Raw genomic sequence first — 13,081 nt, forward strand, 5'->3', positions numbered from 1 at the left:
TGACGTGTTTGGAAAACATTTTGAAGGCATGCACAATGATGATGATGAGTAACCAAGTAGCTACTTCTGTTTACTAGCAAGTGGCTTCACAATAAAGGAATTGTAGGATAGTACAAGATATGCAATACTGCTAGGTGTGTGCGTGTGTGTGTATGTTAGCAACTGTATATCTCCAACTGAACTGAACACTATGTGGTGAATATTTGGTTACTCCTATAATTCTGTAGAATGATGCAAGTGTTTTGATATAAATTATTAGCATACTTTGTATTAGTATAGTTGTTAGGTTTCACAGCTATTATGTGGTGTGTATACAGTACACGATAATCATAATAGATTATAATCATATTATTTCCTGACTAATTGCTTGATTGTCTACAGATCTATCTGTAGTAATAAGTAAATGCACATAGTTATATTGTTCCTAGATCCTAGTGACTAATACTGTCAGGATAACACATTCCACATTTTAGGGTAGATAAACTTATTGACAATCTAGAAGTAGAGATACAAGTGCATATAAATAAAATACTACAATTATATAAATGCTATGAAAGAAAACTAAAAACATTGCAATTTTATATATATCCTGTGCCTATGGTGTGCTTGTTATGCATGTGTCAGACCTAAAAAGACGTCCACGTAGTGAAGTACACTAGTGGGTTATCAGTTTGAACAGTATACCCACTGGCCAACAATACAACACAAGGGAGGCCACTTGGAGGTCTCATAGTAACATTAACATAACTACTATCTTCTTCAGTGACCACTTGATCATCAATATGTTCCTCAGGATAACCACCAACACTGGATACAAACCCCTTGGTGCTCATCTCCCCTTGTAAACCAAACAGGTTTACTATCATGCTTGACTGGTACGGGTTAGGAAGGAGCTTACAGGAAAAATCATTCTGTGTGATGGCATCATTCAAGTTTAGTTGATACACTTTTCCTGACTTGTCCACAATATTCAGTATCCCCCCAAGTGGGAGTATTGTGGTCACTATATAGTAAAATAAAATTACAGGCACATTTTATTAATGTGGTTCATTACCTGGTGAGGTAAGATGGGATGGTTTTATCACAATAGTCAGAGTTGGTGAATCACCAACACTCCAACAAGAAATAACACCTCCACTACCATGTAAGGCAAATACCAGGTTGGCTCCATTGTCAGAAAGGTAATGACATTTTAGTTTTGTAATGTTGGAATTAGGTGAGATATCAGTAGAATTTTCATATGTATTTATTTCTGATTTTAACGTTGCCTTTGTAACACCGTCAGGAGGGGTGCATATCTCAAGAACACCTCCATCACACCCACACCACACCTCTACTTGGTTACCATTCCTCTTCCTGCAAGCTTCAATGGTGCACAGTCTAAATGATGAAACTTCCAGAGATGAAACCTTTATCTGTTCCTGCTGGGTAGAGACTTCATCAAGAATATCACGACCAAAACTCTGTAACTCAGCATTCTCATCTAATGAGAAGGTTAAGCAGGATGTGACAAAGACTAACAAGCCACTTTGGTATGCTAGAGCAAACAGCCCAGCATGATCATGGACAGTAATCATTCTTGCCAGATCCCTCTCATCAAATTCTGGTTTAGTTATTTCATGTCCAATGATATATTTAGCACTATGAACTGCTGCTAGTGCGCCACTCTCCAGGAGCATCCAAACACAGTCCTTAACTTGACACATGGCCTGCACTGGTTTCTTCACAATGATATCCTTGACAGGCTAATGTATTAGATAATAAACACTTATACATGATTAATGCTGAGAATTAATATTAGAGTTAATTGTTACTCTTGATCATAACTATGTAGGTGATTCAACTATATGGATATAGATGTCTGTAAGAGATACTGTACAAAAATTAAAGTTGGTGAAACAGATTTTATTTTGACAATATAGCATGCTGTTATCAAGACTTCAATACAGATGCATAGTGTAAAACTTAACAATATAACAATAGCCAATTTGTCAAGTTAATTCTTTTACGGTATAACCTAACTGAGACAGAAACTTTGCCAAAGCCCCTATCTCCTAGCTCCAATAAATATAAAAGCTGGAAGAGCAGTCTACATACTAATCATACAAAAACTACCTGTAAAAGTAATCTGCAGAGAAACAGTTAAGCAGTGGGTGCAGCCTTCAAAAGCCTGGTTGAAAATGTGAAATCAAAGGTACGTGATGTCAGGTTGATTAGATTCTGTAAAGATTTTGATGCCATTGCATTTGTACATATGAGTGAGGTCACGTATTACAGTTATACTCATGTCACTTCTACATCACATGTAAATGATGCAATTACGTTAGTGAGACCATGTACACAAGTATATAGGCTCCTACATACAACTGTACATCAACAACTCTCGTCAACTGTAGATGACCCAATATCTACACATGATACATACCATACAAATATCAGTTGATTCCTCAGGGTCAGTAAACTCATATATGGTCACTTTGTATTTGTAGTCAGTAGTATGAGCCAACCATAGTGACTGTTGATCCTCAACAGTTACAACCAGAGCAGCAGATACTACACTGTATGGTAGTTCAGTGTTGTAAGTGTTTGTCAGTTTGAGACAATCTGGTGATTGGAGTATGGAAACTATTTCCTGAGCAGTTGGCCTGGCAGCATACTCTTGAGCCCAACAGTTCACCACTAGTTCTTTTAGGATGATCGGGTACTTGGGACCCTAATGGTATTAAACAGAACGTATCACTTCATATAATTTATAATCATGTACATACACAAACATTGTGCTGGAACCTCACTTATCCAAACGTCAATCTCTCAGTTGACTGAAATGATTTCTCTATTATGGTACCAGAATGCTAGATAGTCCCCAGGGATTCAGATAACTGAGGTTGCTGGCTTAATAATATACATGTATGTCTATTCTTAAAACTGTAATTTTAAGATTTCATATAACAGCTTGCCTTCCAATGTAGACCGACATAAAAGATGTGTTTATACAGCAGCAAATGATACTACCAAAATCTTCGGAAGTCAACTTTGCATGATACAAAAATGGACTGCAAACAAGGAGTATGGTATTTCATCAGAAGTTTCAACATGCATAACCACACATAAGCAAGAGCAGCATCTTTCTGAAAGCAATTATTATGAGTTCAAGCCTACTAAGGCCACTGCAACTTGATTTCCTGTTTCCTGTCCTGGCCAAACAAACTTTGCTATACGGGCAGGGGGCAATTCCATTATTCCATTATGCTAACTACTACACATGATCACAGCTACACATCTTTTGTACATGTCTATTGCACAGCTATACGTACAAGGTGGACAATCCATGTTAACTACTACTTCAGCTGTGCCTGCAGCATACATCTGATGAACTATGGCCATTCAGTTCAACACGAGAATCACTCAACACGGATGAGAAATAAATCCTTGACTGTATCCTCATCATTAACTTGTAATACAATCCAACCAAGAGTTCTATCTATTATGAACTCTTGATCCAACTAAGAACAGTTTTCCTGCAGCATTTATTATAAGTAGTCAGCACACTCACTTGCACCATGTGTTCCCTCATGTCTAATTAAGAATCAGGACTTAAACAATCATGTGATACTTAGAATACATCAGTTTACGGAATAATGGAATCTTCTGGCTTAGAAAAAAACCATGTGGGCGGTGGACAGGAAACAGAAAATCAAGCCCAACTACAGCAACAACCAGTATTGCTAATATTTATGTGGTCTTTATCCAGTTATGTACGTATGCATATAGCAATGACCGTAGCATTTTATGTGAGTAGTATTCATATTAACTTTATTGACTGTCAACAGTAACAGTACTTTAACACATAAGTATATAACATAACATTCTGTCCAATACATTTGTGTAACCATTCATTACCTCCTCTAAAAAGTCTGGCCGCATGCCATCCTTAATGTCTGAATCAAAATCATCAACTGTATTTTTAGGAGGGAGTGTTTGCAGAGTCATCAACTCATACATTGTTATCCCCAGTGAAAATATGTCCACCTACAAGAAAGTAGCGATAATAAGTAAAGGAATTTCACTACAATCATATGATGAAAGAATGGCATGAGCTGGGAGGCTAGTACAGCGGAAGGATGGTAGGAAATGCAGTATAAGGGTTGTCTTTGTGGTTGTGCGATAAGTGCTGTGTGTACATATCTTTTTGTACATAGCTTAATACTTCAAGTAAGAGTGGTAGTTTTATACCCACATTTTGCTATGCCTTCATTAGGCTTGAGTACGTTATACTTTTTAAATTACCTATTATTCTTTCTGGAAATTCTTTTTTTATTCACCTATTATTCCCAAAATTATTCCTAAACATTCCTGAAGTATGTCCCGGAATTGTAAAAGTCAAATGGATATTCTTCTGCAGCTGAAAATATAACCACTTGCAAGCATAAAAACTACATCCAAAGATCGAGATACTCTAATAGAGCAATCACAACTAAATTTGTCTGACTGTTCTATTAGGGTAAGTGACTGCTCTATTAGAGTATCTCAATCTTTTTGCCCGATTTTGTGCTAGCAATGATTGTGGATGTTCCCTCGTGAATTTTTCTGCGATACTACACAAAAATGTGTGAATTCTAATTAAGTATTCCAGAAGATCACCCTATTATTCCAGAATTATTCCTGATTCTTTTTACCACCGATTATTCTAAAAATTATTCTGGCATAATGTATGCATTCCTAGCTTCCAATCGGAAATTCTGAACTAGTGAGGTCAGAATTAACTAACGCTGTTTGAAGATGTGTATTGACTATAGAAAAAAGGCCAAAAAACACTTAAAATAAATGATGATAATATAAAAATTTTAACTTCTACATGTACAATTAGTTATGTACATACACAAGATAGATGACAGATAGTCAGAAAATATGTACATGAGTGTCAAATACTTACCTTTTCTCCAAGTGCTTCTTTTCCTGCACACCTCAGAGCTTCAGGAGCAGTATGTCCTTTAGTACCTGGTCTCCTACGGAAGCCTGCTGGACCAACAAACGCTGATACTCCAAGATCAGCCAACTTGACTGTAACTTTGCTATCTTCAGTTTGACAAGCTGAGCACACCATATTATTAGTGTCATCAAAACAATCATGACCAGCTTGTGGGAAACTAAACACCAGTATATTATCAGGTTTGATGTCATAGTGGACAATCATCTCCTTAGTGTGAAGGTAGTCCAGTGCTAGTGATACCTGTAGGAAAGAGCCATCATAAACATTGTTGTGTAATACTGTTAAGATCTACACAGTCTACAATATTTAAAAAAAATTGTGAAACCACTTCTTCAAGGAAAGTATTAGTTTTTCATGAAACTGGACCAGTTTGAAAATGGAATGCTGGCAAGATGCAAAGCTGTCCTTCTGGGAGACAGAATACTCCATGGCAGTGGAGGCAATACACAACTAGGTAACAGCAGATTGAAAATACTAAACCACCAACTGAGTAAGACAACTGCAGGCATTTCCACTAGCCATAAAGTACAAAGCTATCAAATGTCAATCTTGGTGTCTGAAGCATACTCTTACCAAAGAAAAGAGCTTTTCCACAATAAAATGTAAAATGAACAAAACTACAGTAATTACCGTAATTTTAGCATAATTTTTATTATAGATTGTGTGCCTAACTTTTTCATAACTTTTCACAAGCAACTTTAAAAATCAATGTAAGAATAATTATTACCTTGCAACATGCAATCTAGAGTCTCACACCATGAGCATCCTTATTTTGTCACACACACGCGCACACACACACACACACACACACACACACACACACACACACTCCTGTGTGAATGCAGAGATGCAAGCACACAACACACATACATAACACATACATGGCCCACACATGCACATTTATGCTAGACATTTACTATTCTACTATGACACAGTACAATTACACTAAGAGGCTACATCCCATTACCTGCTTGAATGTATCCACCACAGAACTAGGACACACATGATATCCACTGCTACTGTAGGTCTTCATGATACTCTTCAAACTACCAAGAGGAGCTAACTCCAACACAAACGATAGTGTAGTGACACAGAACCCAAAGCACTTCACAATGTTGGGATGGTCTACTGATTCAATCTTGTTAAATTCTAGGCGCACATCGGCATATTTTTGAGCAAGGTCTTGAGGTGACATGTCTTTTGGTGAGTCTACAAAACGCTTCACAGCCACTTCTTGTGGAGGAGTATCTTGTTGGGAAATGTTTAGTGTCGAAGTCTGTTACACGAGGACAAAGTTTATATATGTATCAAGACACGTGGTAGTACATGAGCTGTACATGTGTGACTAAGAAAGCTGATGTATTACACAAGTGTGGAATCAGGAGAAATAAAAGTTTTAATAAACCAGATGTATGCCCTGGGTGCACACTTGGTTTACTGACATTGTTTTTGTATATTTAACTGTACATGTGCAATCATCATTTTTCAATTGATAACTCTGTATGCATTATTGCAAAACAAAAAAACCTTATAGTAAAATATCAGCATAGTATGTAATATTTATACATCGTTCATTAATTCCAGTTATAATTAGCTACATGGCATCTGGTTTTTGAAATTAACACAACATCAATTTGTTTCTTGTATCATGCAGTATAGCAGTACTGTATAGGGATCATGAAAATTTTTGGGCTTTTCTGGCCAAAAGTACGTATCATTCTAAAACCAGCTTCACAATACCTTCATGACACCTTGGCAGTATTGATTAGGTCTAACCAAGCTTAAAATTGCCTTGAGTATATACAATCTAATCCAAAACAGCCAAGCTGTAAAAAAAGTGTACAGCCCTCAAAAAGGCTATGGTGAAAAAGATGTGAAATCCAAGGTGGCAACCAAGAAATGGCTGTGATGGTAGGTTAATGGTAAAAATTTTAATAACGACAATTCAGGTGAATTTTGTGCCAAGATGGCCGCACACTTTTTTTACAGCTTGGCTGTTTTGTATTAGATTTCACTTCTTTTTGTATTTGTATACCCCAAAACCGGCCTATGGCCGGCTTTGGGGCTTTTTTAATCTATCTTTTTTCTTTACCACAGGAAGAAGAAAAGATGAAGCAGATGTTAAATACTTTAAATATTTCTGAATTTATCAGTAAATGTACAAATTATATATATAATACATATATTTACAATGGCAAATCCAGGATGGGGCATTTGGGACAAATGCCCCCCCCTTCACCTTGTGCCCCGGGAAGAGCAGCCAGCCATACTTGTGATTAAAATACTAAACTATATGTCAGACCAAGATCAATTTAGCTATACAACTCATGAAAATAATTATGTACATTTTACTAGCACTTGTTACAATTTCATCTGAAACCGAAGCAAACCAATGTTAAACTAGCTGTTAAATTGTTACACAGCACCTTCGTGCGTACTAAGCACCTCTAAAATTAATTATCATGTTGCTGTTGTTTAAGACTTTTGGAGCCTTTTAACAGCTTTTAAGACTTCACAACCATGTTCAAAGGCCAAAATGGCAAAAATCATCAGTGAGACACTACTAATTTGTTGCTTCAAAAAATGTTGCAACTAGCAAGAGAATCTGGATCTCCCCAACCACCTACAACTTAGCCTATTTGTGCCCCTCCCCTTGCTGGCTCCTGGATCCACCCCTGATTTATTACAGAACTCTCTGCATAGTGGTTTCTTTGTAACTTAACACTCTACAAGGTGACTTCTTCTAGCTGATCTCTCTACAGGGTGAATTGTTTGCAGCAGAACTATCTACAAGGTAACTCTTCTTCTAGCTGATCTCTCAACAGAGTGATTTGTTTGTAGCTGAACTATCTACAAGGTAACTTCTTCTAGCTGATCTCACTACAGGGTGATTTGTTTGTAGCTGAATTCTGTACAGGTGATTTCTTTGTAGCTGAACTCTCTACAAGGTGACTTTATCTAGCTGATCTCTCTACAGGGTGAATTGTTTGCAGCAGAACTATCTACAAGGTAACTCTTCTTCTAGCTGATCTCTCAACAGGGTGATTTGTTTGTAGCTGAACTATCTACAAGGTAACTTCTTCTAGCTGATCTCTCTACAGGGTAATTTGTTTGTACGAAGCAGAATTCTTTACAAGTGATTTGTTTGCAGCTGAGCTCTTTACAGAATGATTTCTTTCTAGCTGAACTCTCTACAAGATAACTTCTTCTAGTATTTTCCACAGGGTGACTTGTTTGCAGCTGAACTCTCTACATGGTGGTTTCTTTGTAGCTGAAATCTCTACAAGGTGAATTCTTCTAGCTGATCTTTCTACAGGGTGATTTGTTTGTAGCTGATCTCTCTACAAGTTGATTTGTGTGTAGCTGATCTCTCTGCAAGTTGATGTGTTTGTAGCCGATCTCTCTACAGGGTAATCTGTTTGTAGCTGAACTTTCTGTAAGGTGATTTGTTTGTAGCTGATCTCTCTGCGGGTTGATTTGTTTTAGCTGAACTCTCTACAGGGTGATTTACTTGTACCTGAACTTAGGACTCCTTACATTGTGTCTAGTTTCTGGCTGATGTCTCTACAGGGTGATTTTTTTGTAGCTGAACTCTCTACAGGGTGATTTGTTTCTAGCTTATCTCTCTACAGGTTGATTTGTGTGTAACTGATCTCTCTACAAGCTGATTTGTTTGTAGCTGATCTCTTTGCAGGTTGATTTGTTTCTAGCTGATCTCTCTACAAGTTGATTTGTTTGTTGCTGATCGCTCTAAAGGTTGATTTGTTTGTAGCTGAACTCTCTGCAAAGTGTTTTGTTTGTAGCTGATCTCTCTACAGGGTAATTTGTTTGTAGCTGAACTCTCTCCACAGTGACTTGTGTGTAGCTGAATTCTCTAGAGAGTGACTTAATTGTAGGTGAACTCTCTACAGGGTGCATGACTTGTTTATAACTGAACTCTCTTCAGTGTGACTTGTAATGTTCTGAATCTCTACAGTGATATATTTGTAGCTTAACTCTCCACAGGGTGACTTGCTTCTTGCTGAACTGTCTATAAGATTGAATGTTTGCAGCTGAACTCCCTACAGAATAACTTGTAATGAATAGGATTCTATAATGGAGTAAATAAATTAGCTGAATGCTCTATTAGGGTGACTGTTCTATTAGAGTATCTCGATCTCGCATTTGCTACACGGAGTTGGCTTTCGAATGATAACTCAGTGGTTTGTAATCCAATTCTTCTATACTACTGCAAGGACTTTCTATGAAGATTATTCCAGCTATACACCGATTTTCAGCTCATTGCTCTAAGCGGTTTGCCTAGTAGACGTAAACACTTATACTTTTTTATTCCTAAAAATCGATCGTGTAATTGTGACACAGGTTGGGTTTTGTGTCATATCTCCATGGTCTTTATCTCGATTCCTTTCAAACCACCAAAAGGCACTCCTACGATGGTTACTCCATCTACATAGCAATTTTCAACTCATTCCAAGACGCGGTTTACCCTGTAGGCGTGACAACAAATCGATCTTGTTTTATGCGAATAATCAGTCATAACTCCTGAACCATTCATAGGATTTGCACCAATTTTGATGCTAGGATTCGCCTTTGGACTCCCTTTCTGTGTGCCAAATTTCAAGGCGATCGGAATACGTGTTTGCATTTTATAGCAATTTTTGCAAGTGTGCAAAAAGACGAAGAAGAAAAAAAAACAAAGAAAAAAAACGAAACTTTGGCCGCTTGTATCTCGGAAATGGCTTGAGTGATTTCCTTCAAAGTTGGAATGTAGACTTCCCTAGCTGGCAGGCAACTTTGCAGCAAATTTGGTTTCAATTGGATAAGGTATCACCGAGATACAAAAGTGTGAAAATGACGTTTTCTTTCTTCCTGTTAATATACTCACGATGTGGCGTGCCGGCTTCTTGGACCGCACGACACACTACCGTGTGTCTTGATCTGAAACACTTCCAAAAAGTTACTATGAAATTAAAAACATATATTTAGTGGAATTTTCTACTGTCAATGCCTTCAGATATGCATAACTTGATAATGGCTAAGGATAGAGACTTGGTTTTTTCACTGTTTGACATTGCTTCAGCCCAACTAGCCATGGTGCCTTTTGGCATACCACAGTATGTACAATGCATGCTTTATGGAGATACCTGTGTCCCCCATTGTGTCCCAATTATCTTTGCTGACAATGCAAGCTGTCAATTTACAATAGTGCCGCTTGATGGCTTCCCTACATTTGACAGGAATTATCCAAGTTTTCCATCGTGACTGGGGATCAGAAAGCTATCTCTTCATCACAATGTATATTTTTAGCATGCGATTGTCCTGAATACAACACTTCATTATAGTTTAGTTAATGTTTGTGTGTTATATGCTAGGTGTACCCATGCAAAATGCGACTGATACTGAGACAATCAAACAGTACGGTAGTACTATTTAAGTAGGGTTTGCATCAAAAGTGACGCGCGCTGCCAAAAATACCACCCTTAAAAACCAGCTTAGAAACTTCTTACGCAACAAAAATCACCTTTACGGAATAATTAATATTAGTCCATCTAACATCAAATGTAGTGTTAAAAACAAGAAAACACTTACTGGCGACCAGATATAGAATTTTAAAAAAAATCATCCAAACTTGAAATTTCGTCTCACTCACTCACTCACTGACTACAGTCGCAAGCCTAGAGCCCAAGCGAAGCAACGCACGGTCACCATTTTATGCCACAACAACAAACTCACCGGTGGGATGTGCCTTTTGGGGTTCCAACGAGTGTGCGCCCTGTGTGCCTTGTCTTTTCTTTTATCTTCAATCAGGCTGCTTGTCTTCTTCATCCAATGAAACCATACTGAGGCGTTAATTTTCCATATCAACACTTTCTTTAAGCAGCATAATAGACGCCACAAAATTATTTAAGGCGCTTAGACTACGCTACTGTACGGCCCCCAACTGTACGGAGGTACCAGTACTCCATGATAGATAACAAGGTCACGTCCATTCTTTATTCTACGTATTATCGATCTATCGATCGTGACCATGATCGATCTATTGATCGTGACCATGATCGATCTATCGATCGTGACCATGATGACCACGCCCCTTTTATGCTAGCTGTATTTGTGACCACACACCCTCAAATTGGCTGATCCAAGATACTCTAGTCTAATAATTGATCGAAACCACGATGACCACACCCCTTTTTGGGGCAAGCACATCTTCACAGGCTGACTAGAGATACTCTAATACAGCAGTCACCCTAATAAAACAGTCAATGTTTATAGCTAGCTGTATGCTTTAACAAAAAATCTAAACAAACTAGTATATTAAAACTTATAAATTTAAAAATGAAGTAGGGTTTGAAGCTATAAAAAGTAGTGAAACAAGAGATGAACAATGGTAGCTATTACAGCATAGCTCAGTGGGAAATCCCTACTTTGGCATTGAACACAAAATAATTGTTATATCATGCCAAAGTAGGGATTTAACACTGAGCTATGCTGTAATAGCTACCATTGTTCATCTCTTGTTTCACTACTTTTTATAGCTTCAAACCCTACTTCATTTTTAAATTTATAATTTTTAATATACTAGTTATTATGTGCTATTGTGTGAATACATTTAAATTTGAAGATTACTAATGATCAAGTAGTAATCACATCATTACATACCAACAAAGTCATGATTACGCATAGCTACTGATGTGCACGCATAATTTCTTCAATTGTGTGTGGCACTAACATCTAGCTATAATGTTGGTGGCTTCATGAACAAAAAGTGACTGATGTCATAGATAGGTTGGCCTTGTGCACTGGAATTTCTGCACATCTGTGCAGTACTCATGCAGGTCCCATTACAACCATGCACATACTTAAAAAATTAGTTTTGAGCGGCAGACAAATACCACAATTGGGATGTACTCTACTTCATTTGGATGATGTTGCATAAAGTGTCTGAGTGTGGTACGAGGATCAGTTTACCAATAGCTGGTGCATCACCACAATGAGCTATATCCTGTATTTGTCACATATAGTGGTAAATATTATTTAGATAGATTGTGTAGTCAATTTGAACACTGAATTGGAGTTCTGTTTCTACATCCTAGTCAGGGTGTTGTTTACTTATTGCATAACACAGTGTGTATGCAGTATTGAGTATGGGTATTTAAGTTAATTGGTTGTACTGAGCAGGAAGGTCAACACCAGCATGTGTACTTGGATAGAGAAGAGTTGCATTTCAGAATTAAGGTATTACCATATCCCAGGCGAATCCTTCATATGAAGAGTGGTTGCTCAAATAGAGGCCGTGTGTGTTCTATTAGGGTAGATATCGAGATGTGTATTCTATTAGGGTAGTTAAACGGATATAAAGTAATAGAGCTTCTGGGAGTTTCAGCTGTCCCTGTAGAGTTACCAAGGAGTGAAAATGTGTCTTGTGTCTCCCTACACATTGAAGACTGCAATAGCAACTAAATGATCTTGTCCCCACAATTCGTTGCCTGGTAAGGTAGATGTATGTTCTATTAGAGTAGTTGAACGTAATTTTCTGTTCTTCCTCACTCACAAAGGTGTCATCCTGCAGAGTGTGTCATTGTAGGCAGTCTGGTTGGAGTGATCATTGCACGTTAACTTGCCATACCCACTACGAAACTATTCATTGTTGACTGTTTCCTTCTCCCTTGCAGTGATGTTGCTAGTAATCCTCCGTTTTAGGTCTGTCTGTAGTTCCTGACCTGCTTGTCTTCTTGTCGCAGTAGCTATACTTCATCTGGCGCACAGCGGGATAGGCCTTAGGACGTCTATCCTTGTAGTGGACAGTGCAGCAGGGTGCAGAGTGTGTATTCCCGGTGAGTCTTCCTTGTGTAGTCTCTGTCAAGTAGCCTGATAGAAATAATTATCGCTCGTAGATTTGCCACACCCACTATGTTTCCTTCTCCCTTGCAGTGGTGTGCTGATAATCCTCCGTTTTAGGCATCCCTGACCTGCTTGTCTTTGTGTCGCAGTAGCTATACTTTGTCTAGCACACAGCAGTGTAGGCCTCAGGACGTCTATCCTTGTAATCAGTGCAGCAGGGTGCAGAGTGTGTATTCCTGGTGAGTCTTT

General features: G+C 38.0%; 1 protein-coding gene across 1 annotated transcript in view; it reads right to left on the reverse strand.

Moving 5' to 3' along the window:
• Nucleotides 1–219: 219 nt before the first annotated feature.
• LOC136265799 (leucine-rich repeat serine/threonine-protein kinase 1-like) overlaps nt 220–13,081 on the reverse strand; it is a 38,536-nt gene continuing 25,674 nt past the window's right edge. Inside the window, exons 16-21 of the mRNA XM_066060712.1 lie at nt 5,958–6,266; nt 4,934–5,230; nt 3,901–4,029; nt 2,426–2,713; nt 1,055–1,745; nt 220–1,003 (exon numbers count right to left, since the gene is read on the reverse strand). Of these exons, the coding sequence (XP_065916784.1) occupies nt 627–1,003; nt 1,055–1,745; nt 2,426–2,713; nt 3,901–4,029; nt 4,934–5,230; nt 5,958–6,266 (2,091 nt within the window). The 3' untranslated portion in view covers nt 220–626. The remainder of the gene's footprint in view (nt 1,004–1,054; nt 1,746–2,425; nt 2,714–3,900; nt 4,030–4,933; nt 5,231–5,957; nt 6,267–13,081) is intronic.

Source organism: Dysidea avara, chromosome 9 (assembly GCF_963678975.1).
Source record: "Dysidea avara chromosome 9, odDysAvar1.4, whole genome shotgun sequence".
Taxonomy (NCBI): domain Eukaryota; kingdom Metazoa; phylum Porifera; class Demospongiae; order Dictyoceratida; family Dysideidae; genus Dysidea; species Dysidea avara.